Source organism: Equus caballus, chromosome 29, assembly GCF_041296265.1.
Source record: "Equus caballus isolate H_3958 breed thoroughbred chromosome 29, TB-T2T, whole genome shotgun sequence".
Taxonomy (NCBI): Eukaryota; Metazoa; Chordata; class Mammalia; order Perissodactyla; family Equidae; genus Equus; species Equus caballus.
Window position 1 is genome coordinate 12,256,557 of NC_091712.1, and position 17,195 is coordinate 12,273,751.

The 17,195-nt window shown below is 52.6% G+C and overlaps 1 protein-coding gene across 4 annotated transcripts in view; it reads right to left on the minus strand.

Moving 5' to 3' along the window:
• Window positions 1-17,195, minus strand: part of LOC138921418 (ral guanine nucleotide dissociation stimulator-like) — a 140,541-nt gene that overhangs the window by 4,051 nt on the left and 119,295 nt on the right. For 2 of the 4 annotated variants that reach the window (XM_070255203.1, XM_070255204.1), the window contains exons 2-12: window positions 7,198-7,308; window positions 6,135-6,328; window positions 5,426-5,533; window positions 4,571-4,761; window positions 4,144-4,424; window positions 3,143-3,358; window positions 2,694-2,797; window positions 2,104-2,173; window positions 1,257-1,325; window positions 739-813; window positions 120-152 (exon numbers count right to left, since the gene is read on the minus strand). In XM_070255203.1, the coding sequence (XP_070111304.1) occupies window positions 120-152; window positions 739-813; window positions 1,257-1,325; window positions 2,104-2,173; window positions 2,694-2,797; window positions 3,143-3,358; window positions 4,144-4,424; window positions 4,571-4,761; window positions 5,426-5,533; window positions 6,135-6,286 (1,299 nt within the window). In that variant the 5' untranslated portion in view covers window positions 6,287-6,328; window positions 7,198-7,308. Of the gene's footprint in view, window positions 1-119; window positions 153-738; window positions 814-1,256; window positions 1,326-2,103; window positions 2,174-2,693; window positions 2,798-3,142; window positions 3,359-4,143; window positions 4,425-4,570; window positions 4,762-5,425; window positions 5,534-6,134; window positions 6,329-7,197; window positions 7,309-7,709; window positions 7,937-10,197; window positions 12,529-17,195 lie in introns of those variants that run through there. The other 2 variants (XM_070255202.1, XM_070255201.1) reach the window with 2 other exon arrangements.

A 17,195-nucleotide genomic window follows, 5' to 3' on the forward strand; every position in this document is an offset into this window, starting at 1 on the left:
CGAACTGTGCAAATAAATGTTCCACCCTGGGGATTGGGTCAGAGGGGGTCCTGCCCACTGCGGGGGGGTCTCTGATTTCCAACCCCCACCCTCCCCACCGGGAGGCCGCAGCCGCTTACCTCATTCCATTTCCGACAGTTGAGCACATTGCCCTGGAAAGCAGACAGCCGCAGTCCATCAGAAACAGCCCCCTGCGGCCAGCACTAGCCCCCGTCCACACCTCTTGCAATGTTGCACTACTGCCAGTGGGCAGGCCCATCCAGAGCCCGGACTTGGACCTGGGCCAGTCTCTGGGCTCCAGAGCAGGGGGCGCAGAGCAACTGAGGCAACAGACCTTGTGACCCAACCCTCTCTGATGACACGTGGGGAGACTCACGCCTCAGGCAGGAAGGGACAGCTCAGCCTCTGATGTGCTTCCTGACTGGGAGGGGCCCGACTTCTCTTCCCTCACTGGCAGGGCCAGAGGGAGAGGCTGAGTCCAGCTCAGACACCACCTCCTGCGGCCACACAGTCAGGCAGCTCTGAGCCTCAGCAGCCCAGGGAACCTGGACGGTGGCTTATGCAGAGCCTGCATCACCCACTGGGGAGATGGGCCTGACACCCCAACTCCCACACGAGGCTGGAGGCCCTGCTGAGAGGACCTTTGCCAAATGCAGAGAGCTCAGGGCTCAGGACAGGACTCTCTCCTCCCCACCCTCAGGAGCCTGAGCCCCCGGACCCACCTCCGGGCTCACTCACCTCCACATAATCCTCCATCGTAGCGTCCAGCAGCTCCAGGGAATGGAAAAACGTCACCAGGGAGGGGACGACACCCTGTGCCGCCATCGGGATGGGCATGGTGATGAGCTCCCGCTCTCAGGTGCCCCCATGAACCTTCCCCTGAAACCCCTCAGCCCAGCCTCCTGCCCACCCCACGCTCCCACACAGAGCAGCCTAGGATCCTCGGGACACCCCAACACACACAATTCCCTCCCCCGCTCCCCTCCAGGAACACCAAACTCCATCAGTCAAGTCCCAGGGCTGGCTGTTGGCCCCTCCCAGGGGCAGTGGCCCCTGCCCTTCCCCACCCCAAATCTGCCCTGCTGCCAGCCCTTCCAGGCCTCCTCCCGCTCACTGCCACTGCAGGCCCGTCATGCTTGGCAGCCACAGCAGATTCGCCTGAGGAGGAAGGCCCCTCTCCTGAGGGAGGTCTCCAGCTGGGAGGGGGAGCCCCCTCTCCTCTGACTCCTAGGCCCCTCCCCCACAGTCACCCTCACCTGCTGCCGCTGCCTCTCCTGGGCTCCCTGGCGGGCCCTCTCTGCAGTCTTTAACACGGAGGTCGCCTCCTGTCGGGGCCGAGGACAGGGTCAGTGCGCCCATACTCCCCTCCGCATGTCCCCCAAGGCCCCTGATCTCAGACCCTGGCCATCGGCTCCAGTCCCCTGCTGCCTCTGCTGCTCCCACCTCCAGGGTGCTCTGATTCTAGACCAGTCCCAGCTCCAGGACTCAGTCCTGTGTGACCTTGGGCCTGCCCAGGCCTCCCTGGCCCTCTTTCCTCAGCTGAAAAGTGTGAGGAGAACGTCACCTGCTTCCAGGAGTCTCCTGAGGACACAGAGTCATCCGCGTGTCATCACTGCTCTCCCCTCACCTCTCGAGGAGGAGCCGGCACAAATCTCCTCACATTCCTGTCCTCCCTTGGATGGTAGCACCCCGCTGGGAGGCCTGCACCGCTGATCATTTCCCTCCACTTCCCAGAGGAGGAGACGGAGGCCCCCAGAGGGGCAGTGACTGGCTCAAAGACCCACTGGGAGAGGCTGCTCCCCGTGCCAGCTACAGGCCCTGTCCCTGCTGCCTTCACCCCAGCCCTGGCTCCAAATCTGACCAAGGCCCCGACCTCTGGACTCCAGGGGTGCGTCCAGACCCCAGCTGAACAGACAGGGAGGGGGAGGGCAGGGTGTCTTGCAGGGCCTGGCCGAGTGGCCCCGGCCTGCCCCACCCTCACCGGGCTCTCTGACCCCCAGCCTGGGCCGAGCCTTGCCATAGCCTCACCTCCTAGGATCCCCTCGGGATGCTCCCCTCCCCTCTCCTTCTGGCCTCCTTCCAGATCTCCAGCCTCCAGGTTACCTGCACCAGCAGCTCCCTGCTCACGCGTTTCTCTCTCCTGACCCACTTCTTCCAGGTTCGAGAACTCTCCCTGCGGGGTGGGGAAAGAAAGAAAGAAAGCAAGCAAGAAAAACTGTGGGATGCTTGAAGGCAAATCCCATTTATTTGAGAACCCAGCAGATCCAAACCGCCTGGGGCCTGGATGAGGGATTTCACTGGGGTGCTCTGAGCTCTAAGGTCCCCATGGGACTGCGGAGGGGCCTCCCCTCTTGTCCTCGGGGCCTCCATTCCCAGATGTCCCAAACAGATCTCTTTGGAACAGTGTTGGTTTCAGCTGCATAGAGGCTTCTGTTGCTGCAAAGGAAACACTTGACAATCTCCACCTGGGCTCAAGCCAGGATCTGGTCTGGAAGGAAATGAATCCCTGGGACAGAACTGCTGGCCTAAGGGCGCTGAGAGACTCAGAGACCCAGCACCCAGCTCAGTCCCTGTGCCCGGCGTTCGCTGTCTTCCAGGTGGCCTCAGCTGACTTTGGGGGACATGCCGGCCCAAATCAGGCTGCCTGGGCCACCTCACCCTCATGGTGCTTGGCTGGAGAGCAGACTACCCACCTGGAAACTTGTCCCCAGGTGTCTTGGAGACGGGCAATGGCAGGGCTCTGCAGGGCAGAAAGGATTGTGTGGAGGGAACAGAAGTTCCCGAGCCCTCGGCACTCCTGGGGAAGGGAAGAGATGGAGCCGTGATGGGGAGCTGAAGTTCTGCTGCCTCTGGTTTCTGTCCCCTCACGGACTTCCCCTGTCCTGGAGGAGACAGATGCCCAGGGAAGCCAGGGAGGGCACACCTGCCACCCGACGAGTAACACTGCCAGGCACAAGGATTTGTAGCTCAACACAAGGAAGGAAGTGAGCTTGTCCCCACTGGGACCTCAAGTCAAGGTCAATGTGGCCCTGGCATGAGGGTCAAGGGACAGTCCAGGGACTAAGACCCCAGACTTCAATCCTGAAGGCTGAGAAACAAGAGGCAATTCCCACGCATCCAGACAGGGCGTGCCAAGGCTTACCTCAGCCACCCTGATCCACAGCTCAACCACCCTGGCCCTGTCCTGCGCTGTCATGCTGGGGTCCCCAAGGCAGGTGACGAGGATGCAATTGGCCACGGTGTTGTCGTGCATCACACTGTCACGGACGGTGGGTGCCAGGTACTCTCGTTCCCTGTTGTCGCGCTCGGACCAGATGGAGCCGAGGCAGTGGGCGGGCACCAACGTCTTGAACAGCTCCTGCAGAAGATTCGGAGTGTCACCCGGTCCTGCCGCACCCCAGCTCGGCGTCCACAGTCCCCCATAGGCCCAGGCAGGGTGAGATCAGAACTGGAGCTCAGGAAGCAGAGCATGTGGCCTGAGGCTTGTGGGAGTCCCTGGGTTTTGTCTGTGTCCACTGAATGCACCCAGTCCAGGATGACCCCGGACACAGTACTGTGGGGAAGGGAGGGGACATTTGCTCCCAGCCCCGTCTCACTTCCTCCAAGCTCCAGAAGGCAGCCCACACATGCCCACCAGAAGGGCCATCATGCACCCATCCCAGTGCCCCTCGGGTCCCACACCCCATTCCCATGCACATTCCCCCGAGGCAGGGACAACCCCCAGCTTTGTTTGACTGTCTCCACTGGAGTCAATACACATCACCTTCCTGCTAAGTGCTGAGGCTGTCTGGGCCACCTGCGCAGGTGGGGGATCCACCCAAGGACCTGGCAGCACTTCAGTGAGTGCCTGTCCCCCACCAAAGGGCCAGACTCTGCCCACCTTCCACTCTCTCCCACCTCATTCATCGGCACAGCCACCCTGTACAGCAGGTGCTCTGAGTGTCCATCTCTACTGTCCCCTGTTCTCTAGGGGACAGCGAAGGCTTGGGAGAAAGAAAGCTGCCCAGGTCACAGTGTTGATAAGAGAGGGAGCAGGGATTTGGACCCAGATCATCGGAATCCCGAGCAGGGAATGGCAGGTGTGGGGTGGCTCATGGCACCGGGAAGGCAGGGGCCACCCGCCCCGCGAGCTCCTCTGCTCACCGAAGCCATCCTCGTCAGCTGCTCTGCCACCAGCTGGGGAGGGAAGTCCAAGATGTTCAGCTTCTCCTCCCGCAGCTGGTCCTCGGTGGTCACGGCCCAGGGGCAGTTGGGCTCTGGGGCTGCCTCTAATGGTGGCCCTTGCTCTGGTCCTGGAGTGGCTGACTCAGGGGCTGCTGGCTCCAGCTCTACCACACGTGGTGAGACTGGAGGTGCAGCTGGCTCCAGCCTGGGGGCTGGCACTGGCTCTGGCTCTGGAAGTGGCAGGAGCTTTGGAGCTGGCTCTAGAGCAGGATAAAGAGAAAGTTTCACCCACACACCTGACAGTTTCTGTGCCTTTCCAAAGATAGGAAGGGCTCCACTGCCTCTAAGGGAACGCTAGCCCATGAACCTCAACACAGACAGTCTTCCCAGACTCCAGTCCCCTCACCTTTCCGTTCGGCCTCAATGGCCTTGAGATGCTCCAGGTGGCCTGGCAGAAGGTAGGCATGGCCCTCCACATGGGAGCCACCAAAGCTGACGTGCAGAGTGGCCAGCTGCAGGGTCCAAGCGGGAAACCGCAGGGGCTCCCTGCAATCCTGCCCTTGGCCCAGCCAGGTTCCCAGCAGGAAATAGATAGCACTGCGTGGAGGCAGATGGGCCAGAGAGTCAGTGGCCTGGCCTTTCCTTAAACACCGCCCTCCCAAGGCACTCTTGTTAGCATCTGCGCCCCTTTGCCAGACCCTCCCCCTCCAGAGGAGGGCCCCATCCCAGCCCTGAGCCCTGGCTGGCTGTCCTGGCTGTGGCAGGCCTGCTCATCCAGCAGGCTGAACACAGAGTCTGTGAGAGTCTCTTGTTCCCACCGATACTCTCCTCCCCAAGGGTCTGGACACAGCCCACCCAAGCCCTGCATGAATGTGGGCCACTGGAATGAAGACTCCAGCAGATTTGGGAGCAGCTTGCTCACACACCTCCTACTATGGACCTGGCGGTGGTGCTCACAAGGTGTGGATGTGGAGAAAGGGAGGCAGGAGGGGCTGGGACTCTGCTGGGAGTGGGTCTCTAGGGGACAACGCAGCCCAGTCTCCTTTCCAATTCTCAAGGGGCCTGGGACCCATGCACAGCTGTCTTTGAGTCCAGTCCTGCCGGAGTGGAAGCCACCAGAACTCAGCCCTCCCATGGGAATCACAAGATGGGTGAGACGCAGGGTTCTCCCAGGCCTGACCCGGCCACAGCCTCCATCCTCTCCCCACACCCTGTTTGCAAGAGACAGGAGGCCGTCCTTCTCGACCCAAAGACCACTCACTTTGGGAGGTGGTCCTGTCCTCCAGCATCCCGCACGCAATGGGCCAAGCTGCCTCCATGTGTCCCAAAGGGGATGAGGGCATCGCCCGGGATGGAGGGTAGATGGGACCTGTGAATGATGTCAAGTGTGACTGTCTGACTCTCAGATTAGAGGGGAGGGCCAGGGAGGCTGTCTGCTTCAGTCACTGAGTGACACTTAGTGTGTCCAGAAGTCCTGCTCAGAGTAGGTCCTTCATAGACATTGTTGAATGACCTCCAAGCAGAACCACCCTGGGTGTCTGAGTGGGCCTGTGGCCCCTCTGTGGCCCTAGAGATCCCTAAGTGGCTACACCAAGGACAAGCACCAGGGCCAGCTGGATGGCATCTCAAACTCCTTGACAGGGTGCTCTCCAGGTGCTTTTCCAAACTCAAAAAGCCACAAGCCAGTGAAGGGAGAGGAAGACTACTTTCCGTGGGGGACAGAGAAATAATCACCAGCAGCAACCACAGCATGGCCCACCACCCTCTCTGCAGAGCCGGGCACCAGGGCAGCACCTGGAGGGCTGATCCCATTCATCCCTGGGAGAAGCCTAGCAAGTTCATCCTCTCCCACCCCACGTTTCAGAGGAGCCAACTCAGGCTCAGAGAGATGCGGTGACATTCCCAAGGCAAGACACACAGCTGGCAGTGGGCAGAGTCACCACTGTGCTGAGGGGGAGGTGGGCAGTCACCTGGGAAACAGCTGGTCCAGCACCTGGTGGGCTGTGCTGGAGCCTGAGTAGCTGCAGAGGGAGGTGATGACACTGCAGAGGACTCTGCTGGGGAAGGCTGGCAGCACAGTCTCTGAGAGCCTCTGCATCACGCCTGCCTGGAGGGCACGCATCCTGCAGGCCTCAGTGACAGACAGAGTGGACTCATCTTCACTCTGGGTGGGACGAGCAGGGACACAGAGTCAGGGTCACCACTGCGAACCACCAGCGTTATCGGGGTCTGCAGCTGACCCAGGAACTCCTAGCCCCTCCCAGACGTCTGCGACAGGAGAGACAGGGGTCCCAACTCAGCAAAGTTCTGGGCTCTCACAGTACAATCTGACTTTGGTCCTGCGGAGGATTCCACACTGAGCTCCCTCGAGGCCATTTGCTCGCTGAGGGACAACAGAGCTCCCTCTGTGCAGAGCACCAGCCCAGTGAACACCCAACAGACACCCCTCTCTAGAGAGGAGAACAGAGGCTTTGGCATGCCAAGTGGCTTCTCTAGGTCCTGTGGCTCAGAACTGAGAACCGCCCAAAGTGAGGGCTGAGGGACATCCCCTCTAACTGCCTGAGGCTTCATCAGACGCTGACCTGGAGGGAAATGTTATGTGGCCACCTCACCCCTCCCAGGTCTGGAAACAGTGTACAGGGCAGTGACACGTTCTGAGAACCCCTTTGACTTTCAAACACGCTGACGGTTATTTCTTTTACATTAAAGGGAGTTTGGAGACCCTTGTTATCGAGCTTTCATTTTCCAAAAAAGGCAAAATTCAAAGATACTCAGGGCCTATTGGGAAGTGACAACGACATCAACGTTTTCTCTAATCTTCCTAGGGAAATGCAAAGAGTGCCCTCCTACCCTCCTATGCAGCTGTTGGGGAGGAGCGGAAGTCCAGATTCCTTTGGGAATGGGACTGTGGGACACTCATGGGGGACAGCCCTGTTAGGGTCCCAGGAGAACGGCAGTTTGATGTTGGATTCTGGGCCTGCCCTGGTCATCTCAGGGGCCTGGGTGGGAAGACCCCTCCGTGCCCACTCTCACCTCAGAGCAGCCCTGGTTATTGATGGTGGCGCGGTGCAGCTGGTCCCTGTCCAGGGAGATGGAGTACCCGAAGCCATCCGTCAGCTCTTCCACCACCTCCTGCGTGCAGCTCTGCAAAGACAGTGCCCGAGAGCCGGGCCGGGAGGTCTGAGGGGCATGCCTCGACTTGGCCACAGGAGGAAACCCCAGCAGAGATCAGGTACCGAGCAGCATCTGCATAGACCTCTAGCCAGGGAGGGAATGAGATGACACCTGGAGGGCTCGGGACTAACCTATGGGTAGAGGAGCTTGGTTCCCAGCACCTACTCTCCCATCCTGCTAGCCACCACCTAGGCTGGGAACACGACACACTGCCAGGCTTCCAACACCGAGCAAATGGCTCCTGCCCAGGGTGGGTGCCCACTCAGCACCACCGTCCCTCTCTCACTCCCCTCCGACACACAAGGAGGCTCAAATTGTTGTGCAGGTGGCATCCAGTTGTGGCCTAACCCGGTTGGCTTTCCCTGTGTTACCTGAGTGCTCCTCCTGCCAGTTGGACAGAGGCGGTGCAGGTGAGGGCCAAGCCAGTGTCTATAGTGACTGAAAAGGCTCTTTTTCTTGGCTTTCCTGAAGCCAGAGCCTCCACAACTCGGGAGACAGCAGGAGAACATCCTCTTGTCTCCAGTGTCGCCACTCAAGTGGGCTCAATAGGATGCTATGTCTAGAATGTGGGCGCCTGGAGACCAGTGTGCTAAGTTCTGTTGGGGTCTGTCTCCAAGGAAGTGAGGTCACTTCCTCAAGTTTCCCTTACCTGGGCGCCTTCTTCAATCACACCCACCGAAAACCTCTCTGGGATCTTGGCTGCTCACCCTCCTTGCCCATGTCACCTCCAGAACTGTACACAAATAGCCAGCACAGATCCCAACACAGGACCTTGAGATGGAACCAGGGTTCCAGCTTGAGGACATGCAGCTGAGTTCCGACCTCTTTTTTCCTACAAGCTCTGTGTCCTGGAAATGCCAATGGGCCTCCCAGGGCCTCCTCAATCACCCAACCTGCACGATGGGGACGAGGCCAGAAATATCTCCCTTGGGACATCCTCAAGTGTAGAACAGACAATAGCGACAACACCTGTGGTCTGGTTTCCATGTGTCTGATGCACACACTTAGAGATGAAAGAATCACAAGAAGGGGTGGGATGTAGTGTGGAGTACCCCTCAAAACAGGACTGGGTTCCAGCTCTGTGACCTTGAGAAAGTCACTGCCCCTCTGGGCCTCATTTCCAGGTCTGCACCTTTAAGAGGTGGAAATTAGGGGAAATTCAGATACTTCCATTCACTGGCATGAAACCTTGCAAGGTCTCCTGTTTGACTTAGAATCAGACCCAAGTGCCTCGTGTCGGCCTATGTAGTGGGCAGCCTCCACTATGGCTCCTGGTGCTCACTGTCTTCTGCTGTGCACGTCCTTGTGGAACCACAAGTGGTCAGGAACTGCCTTGTGAATAGAATGCAGCCAAGGTGATGGGATGGCCCGCAACCCAGGGTTAAGAACAAAAAGCCTGGCCCTTCCTTCTTACTCATTGGCTTTAGTCCCCTCCGTCTTTCCCTCCTTCTGTTTCCATCTCTCTCTCTCTCTGCAGCTTATATCTCTGGAACTGGGGGAGCAAGTGTGCATGTTTTCAGTTGTCCTATGAAGATGTTCCATAGGAGAGAATGGAGGGAATGATTGGCCAACAGACAGGCAGGAACTCAGTCTTTCAGTCCAAACAAACCCCGTCAACATGCATGTGAGTGAACTTGGGAGCAAACCCTCCACGAGTCGAGCCGCAATATAGCCGCGGCCCCTGCTTCACGGAGACCTTGAGGCGGAGGCACCCAGCTAAGCTGTGCCCCATTCCTGGCACACAGAATTTGTGAGATGTTAAGGATTTGTATTTTCTAGGTGCAATGTCTTAGAGCAGTGTCATCAGAGAGCGACGGGAAAAGCACAGTCTGCCAGTTCCTGCCCTCTGGCCCTGCCTGTCCCCATCTACCCTCCTCTCTCTTCTCAGGCTCCTTCCAGCTACACTGCCCTCTTTCGGACATTGTCTGGTCAGACCCACTTCTTCCTGTGAGCCTCTGCGCCAGCGGTGCCTTCTCCCTGACACTCAAACTGTTCCCAGACACAGGCAGGCGTGCCTCTCATCTGGCACCCTGCTGACAGCAAATGTCACCCCTATGATGCCTTTCAGAGCCTCCCAGGCACAGGCTCCACTGTCACAGGTCTCCCACCTGCAAGGGCATCTCATGATGTCCTCCTGCTTGGTCTCATCTGGATAAAGTGAGTCCATGAAGGAGGGCTTTCTGCTTGGTGGACGAGGAGGCAGCTTCTTCTGGTTTCCTCAGGATCATGACTGTCTCTTCTGGGCTGAATGTTTCCCCTCCCAAGTCCATTGTGAAAGGAAATTCTCATTCCCTTGCTTTCAAGGGTCTGGTTTCCCCAAGAACACAGGGAGACTGGCCTCTCCCTGGAATGCGGCACCAGCCCCTACACCCAAAGCCAGAAAATTAGCACCCAGCTTGAAACACCACCAGATCCTGAAGTCAATTCCTGCTGAGGTCCCCCATCCATTTTGTAACCCCATAGTATCTCCTGATCTCACCTTTCCCCTAAGACACAGCTCCCAGCCTGCCCTTGGCTTCTTACAGGAACAGTGGGATTTCCCAGAAGCACTCCCAGCCTGGGCAAGAAATGTTTTGAAATGTTCTCTATGTATTTTCCAGGACATGGGATATGGGGAGAAGTCATTTTGGTTGTGTATGTGCAACAGTTTTGATGCGAATAGCATCTTTTTCAGACAGAGATCAAAGAGTGGGGCTACCGGGTGTAACAAGAAAATGGACACACTGAGCCAACGTCTTCATGGTGTGAAGTCATAGGGAGCAAAGAACGTGGTTAAGAGCAGAGAATATGGAGCCACAACTTATGTTCAAATTCCACCTCAATCACTTCCTAGATATTGGTAGAGGGCAAAGTACTTACCTCATTGGTGCCTCAGTTTCTTCATCTGTTGTTGGCAAGAAGGATAAGCATACCTAATTTGTGAGGATATGGAGAGTGCTAAAGGAGTTAATGTTTCAAAACACTTGCAACATCCAGCACATTGCATGCCCTGTACGCATACATTACAAATGAAATGTAAATGTTCTTCTGACGCTGTCTGTTTGCTCCAGACGGGAGACTAGGGGCTGGAAGGATGTAGACAGCACTCCCTGAGACAGGATGAATCAATGAATGAGCAACACTGTTGAAGGCATTACCAATGGCAGATCCGCCTCCCTATGGACATTCCCAAGGACAATCACACCCAAGCATCCCTCCTCCGTCCTGCATCGTCTTCTGGGATTCTATCCAGAAATCACGGGGGCTTCTTGAACCCTGGGACCCACACCCACCACAGGTTCTCTTCTGTCTGGCAGCAAACCCCAGGCCTTGTCCTAATGGCTGCAGCCCACAGGCTCTGACTCAGATCCTTTTCTTCACTTGAGGGAGACGTGTCATTCCCAGAGCTGGGCACACAGAGTGTCAGCCTTGGAGGAAATGCCTCCCTGGCCAGTGGCAGGTGGAAGAGCGCCGTGACGGAGTAGGATTTGGGGAGAGTCCTCCAGGTGTGGTCAGAAGGGGCCCAGCCAGGGCATTTGTCAGCAAGGTCTGGTTGGTGGACCTTGGTGGCAAAAGAGTGGTGGGGACAGCATGTTTTAGAGTTCCTGGCATGAGACAATCCACAGGATGGTCATGAAGTCAGAATCAGCCTAATGAGGTCCAGCTCAATCCACTGTCATCTGTTCCCTGACTGGCTCACTAATCCAGGAGTGATTTACAAGGGCGATATTCGTGTTCTACCATCTTTTCGTTGATTGGCAGGAGCTAGTATTCTTTACAAAACTTGTGTACTTTTACATAGGAAAGGATAGGTGAGTTCTGTAACAACCCTTCTTGCAAAGTTCTCGCTAACGTATTGAGTCTCTAACAGAATCCGCCGCTGGGAACTTCACCAAAGATCCTGACCTTTACTCTCTGGTTTTAGATCTTCCTGGTTGGTAAATTTTCTTGACTCCTGGCTCCTTTCCTGAGGTTCGTCCACTTAGAGCAATGTAGGACTGCAAGCTCTTGCCACTTGAGAAGTAGTGGTTCAACTCTATGATGATGTTGGTCTTGCTTACTAAGTGTGTGTGTGTGTATGTATGTGTGGATGAGACTGTTTTCTGCATGTTGCCACGTGGGTCAGATTGACTCCTTTCCTTGGAAAAATTGTCCCTAACCACTTTCTCTGGGCTTTATTTTCACGTCTTGAACAGTGCTGTCCAACAGTAGAATTTCACACTCTATCTAATGAAATTTAAACTTTTTTTAAATACTGACATTTAAAAAAGTAAAAATAAACAGGTGAAACTAATTTTTAATGGTATATTTAAACCCATTATAACCAAGATATTACCATCTGTCCAGGCAATCTATATAAAAATTAATAGTGAGATAGTTCACATTTTTTTTTATTGGGATCAACAAATCCATTTACATAGTCTGCATTTGTAAGTTGAAACTTTTTACATATGTGGTTTCTGTGTCCCCCACTCAGAACCTGGGCTGACTTGTTAGAGAGGAAATAAAGCAGAACAGGCATAAGTAACGATCACTGTCAATCCAGCTCAGCACAAACACTCACAACTGACAAAAAGGCTGTCCCTGACCAGGGAGTAGAGGTCCCTCGGGGTCACATGGTGGATCAGCTGGTTCAGCACCCAGGAATGCTGCTCTCTGTCACATGGGGTCTCTGTCACACTCTCCATCATGAGCCATGGGGTCAGGGTGGTAGGTGCAGACAGCTTCCATGCTGGAGGCTGCCCCTTCCTCCGCAGGCCCGGGGAGAGAGGAATGTGGGGACTCTAGAGAGATGTCCTGAATCCTCTGATAATGGGGGCCAGAGGGAGGGAGGAGCAAATTGGCAGTCAGTGGCAAGAGTGAAAACTGCGGTGGTCACCGAAAGTGTTCATGACTCTCATATGCTCAGAAAAGGGACTTCCCTGAGGGAGATCAGTCTACAGCCCAAGACAAGGGACCCAGGCTGCTCTTCTTGAACAAGGATCCAAGCAGGGGAGGAGGCAGGAGGAGGATGAGCAGGAGAGACAGCAGGTGGGGTGCGGCTGGCTGGGACTCATCCTGCCGGGAGCTGCTGGCACCACGGTCTCATCAGGTGCTGCAGGACTCTCTCAGTGGAGTTCAATGTGGCTGAGCTCTTGCTCATGTCTGTCAAATACTGGATGTTGGAGATGGTGGAGTTGAGTGTGAGGGCCTTCAGGTCGTGCCCCTTGGCTGCAAGAAGAGAGGGAGAGAGATGGCCATCACTGAGAGCTGGCCTGAGACCAGATCAGAAGCCTGAACTCAGTATCATCTGTTGCCTTTGCTCCCAGTGGAACCACCACCCAATGCTGCGCTCATCCAAGTTGAAGCCAGCATATCTCTCAGCTCCTCCTCCCTCCCCTGCCGGTAACACCAATTGCACCTACAGATTGCTCCTCAATGCATTCCTTCTGTTCATTCACGTCCCAGGTAGGTCTTATCTTTTCTCACCGGAACCAACACCCTAACATGCTCACTGGATGCATTGTCTAAAGGATGTTCTCTGCCTTGAACATTAGAAGCATTTTTCTGAAATGAAGATCTCACTAGAACACTCCTGCTCTAGCATCACCCATGGCTCCCTAAGGCCTTCAGGGTTAAGTTCAAACTTCTTGACCTGGCACTCAAAGCCCTTGCACATCTGGCTCCTGCTGACTCTTCAGCCTCATTGATGCATTCACTCTGAGTTAGGCTTTGTGCTTCAGGCAAACCAAATTCCTGTCACTTCTCCCGTACACTATGCTGTTTTTGCCTACAGGGCCATTGCTCATGCAATTTCCTCTGCCAGGAACACGCTCCACACCTTATTTCCCTATATAACTCCTACTCCTTCTTAAAGACCCCAATTGGGCAAAACCCCCTCCAGAGAGCTCTTCCCACCCAAAGGATGCCAGGTGCTTCTCCTCAAAACATCCCACCTTGTATTAGAATTTTCTGTGACTTTCACAAGACCAGGGGCTCTCTGAGGGCTGCATCAGATTGAAATATTGGTATAATCCTTGTGATCAGCATGCTTGCCCTCAAAGCAGAATTGCACACCTCGGCTTCCCAGCTGCCCAGTAAGAATTGGTCAGTTGAGGTGTGGGGCTGGAGAGCTCCTCTGGGGAAGGAAGAGGGGCCCCCTAGGCCTGTGGTGTCTTCTGGTTGCTCAAGCAATGAGGAAGTAGGCAGGAACATGCTGCCCAGCTCAGGAGCTGTGGAAAGGGCTGTCATCTGGGAGACACAGAGACCCCACACAGTGGGTGAAGCCCCACAGGCTCCTCTGTACTCCAACAGTGGCTGTCCCAGGACAACCATTCACAGGTGAGCCCTAAATGTGAGTGACAGAAGGAGGGATTGTGTGAGTAGAGGGATGTTCGAGCCTGTGAGTGAGATGAACCCAAGAGAGACAGTGTGCTTGAAGAAGAGAGACACACAACAAAGAGACAGGTAGAGGCACAGATAGAGGGGATACCTGGATGGACAGAGGAAGAGCGGACAAATGGAGGGTCACAGGGAAAGCAGGAAGAACAAAGACAAGGAAGAGAAGTTGAGAGATGGGAGGAAAGAGGATGGAAGGAGAGAAGAAGGACAAACAGGCGAACAGGCAGGAGGACAGTTGGACAGATTGATACCTGGACAGATGCTCGGGTGGATAGATGGAAGGAAGGAAGGAAAGAAAGAATGGAGGGAGCGAGGGAGGGAGGAATGAAGGATAGGAGGAAGAGAGGAAGGAAGGAGTCTGAGAGGAGGGAGAACTGGGAAAATCACCTGCCCACGTTCAGAGGGTGCTTTAAAGGGAGGGTAAGGCTGAGAATACAGGACCCCTAACTCCCAGGCTTGTGTCCACCTGTCCCAATGCTGCCTGTTATTACTCGTAGAGACGGGCATATGGATGTAAAGGAAACCTTGAGCCCTACCCTCACAACACACAAAACTCAATTCCTGGACACTTTGACCTAAAGGGGAAAGGTAAAATAATGAAACTTCTAGAAGACAACATAAGAGAACATCCTCGGGACCACAGGGTAGAAAAAACTTCTCAAAGAAGACACACACACACACACACACACTCTCCATAAAAGAAATATCGGTAAACTGGGATTCATTAAAATTTAGGCTTTCGGTTCATCATAAGACACATTACAAGAGGGAATTTGCAAGTCACAGGATGCGAAGAGATTGTCCCACTTCCAATATTCAGCAAAGGATTCACATGCAGAATACAGAAAATCTTCAGCATATTTATTAGATAAAATGCAGTGAAAGAGATACATATTAATGCTGCTTATTTTAATGAGCCACATTTATTTTACAAGGACAGTGAACAAAGCAATCTGAAAAGCAGGGGGTGGAAAACGAACAGTAGATAAACAGAATCCCAGGAGGGTTTGGAAAAAGCAAGAGAAGCCCCTTACATAACAGTTCATTGGCCTTAGAAAAGGAAAGTACTACTGGATTCTGTTAGGAAGTCAGAAAGATTGAAATATCTAGTGGCTTCAGTGGAAAAATAAGATAGGAAAAAATAACTATGATAGTTATTTGATTTTCCTCCAAATGACTTTATCCCTTAGAGAGCAAGGCACTTTCCTTTTCAATCATCAACACATCAAAGTTTAATTTCCCTCCATTTAGCCTTTTTCGTGGCCATAGGTTAGAAGCAGCAAAGGGGCTGGGCAGGCTGAACCAGTCTGCAGACATACTCTGTCCTGTTCCACACTGGCTCACACACGTGCAAAGTGGTCGCTTCTCACAGGGGAAAAGCCTGCAGGGCTGAGGGGCAGCCACCCCTTGGACCCTGTTTGTTAGTACCATTGGAAATTTCTCCTGAGTCCCTACTCAAAAAGGAAGTGGGTGGGGGGTAGAATAAGAAGGACATATATTTGAAGGAAATAGGAGAAAATATTTCATTGTGAAAGTAATAAATGTTGCTTTTCAGAAGTCATGTGTATGTTGACAGTCTATGTCTTAAGGTACCATAATGAAACAATGTACACCTCATCTTCTCCCTCTTTTATCTGAGCATTAGGTTAAAATCCATGAAATTCCTAAGCTAAAAAAACACACAAAAATCACAAGGAAACTTTTGGAGGTCATGGATGTGTTCAGCACTTGGTTGTGGGGATGGTATGATGGGTGTATGCATATGTCCAAACTAATCAATACACATATAGAAAACGTGTGCATTTTTTGTCTATTACTCATACCTCAACAGAGCTAAAAATTCAAATAAATTCCTAAGTTTACTTTTTGAGGGTGTATAAAAGTCAAAATTCCTAATAAAATTCAGATTCTTAATTTCTGAACATAAATAGCATTCCTGCTTTGATGGGTGACCCCACGACTCTCAAAAAAATCAAGAGCAATTGCTACTGTCAATCTCAGTGGAAGTTATTTTCAACACCTCACCCCCTCCTTTACACCTCATTATTTAAAAACCAAGGAAATAGTCTTCAGCTTTTAAAATGAAGGAATAAATGAGTCAGCTTGACATTATACTTTATTCAAGACTTAATGTTAAATAAAGGAAATAACTGAGCACGAGCAGAATCCCTTCCATAACTCATCTTTTCTCCTATGCTGATAATAAAAATGACACTCTACTGAAACATAGTTTGCATGATATATTCTCAAGTAAATTTACTTCACTGCTGGATATTTTATTTTGAGATTCTTATTCAATTTCTTCATATTTATCTATAAAACTTATTTGGCGTCTTTCATCTTTTTACCATTTTCATCTTTTTAACTTTCGAAGGTTTAACTTTCCAAGAGAGTATTTTTTAATGACGAGCTAACTGATGAATTTGTGCACCGACTGTTTTTTTGAGACTGAATATACAAATGGACAAAGGCCAGATCATATATGACAGTATAACTCTGACTCCCAACGTGGGAAGCAAACATCCCAAGAAGCCAAATCACAGCCCCTGCAGCATTCAGCACAGAACAGTCAGCACTTGGTCAGTAACTGCCAGTTTCCAAAACTCTCGTTCTGCTTTCAACACAGGACCGCCAGAGAAAGCCACATATGCTCCCTAAACCATCACATAGGGTGCCTGCCTTCTACTTAGTGAGCTCCGGCTTCCCCGTGTCAACAACTTCCAATCAGGCCACCCCTCCCCCACTCTCCTGAACTCTGCCACCCTCTCCCCTCCCTTTCCATTCTCTCCTCTTCTTGTGCATGCGACAATCCTCTCCTGTCGCATTACAGTCTCTGCAATATTTTTAACGTGTGATAGAGCAGCTCCTCCCTCAGAGTTCTTCCTGGTCCATATTTTCCTAGCTTAGCTTATGTGTTTATTTTTTCCATGTAGGATCATTTATCTAACTCAACAGAAAAGCTCGTTAAAATTTTTATTGGCATTGTATTCAATTTATAAAGTAATGGGACTGACCATTTAATGAAACTTCCTAACTTAAAACATAGACTGACTTTCCATTTGCCAACTATTTTTAATTGAAATTTATAGTGTGATCGTTGTAGATTCTACACTGCTGTAAGGAATAACTCCAAAAGTTCCAGTGTACACTTTACCCAGTTCCTTACAATGATAACATTCTGCAAAACTATAGGACGATACCACAGCCAGCTTGTTGGCATTGATGCAATCCACTATCTTATTCAGATTTCTCCAGTTTTACTTGTACTAATTTGTTCCTGTGTGTTTAGTTCTGTACAATTTTATCAGATGTGCAAGTTTGTGTATCCATCACAGCTAAAATAATGATCAGTTTTATCACTACAAGGTATTCTTGTATTGCCTATTAAAAAATAAACGGATGTTATTTTTTAGAGCAGTTTTACATTTACAGCAAAATTTAATGAAATACACAGTGTTCTCATATAGTCCTTGCCCCCACATGTGCATAACCTTTCT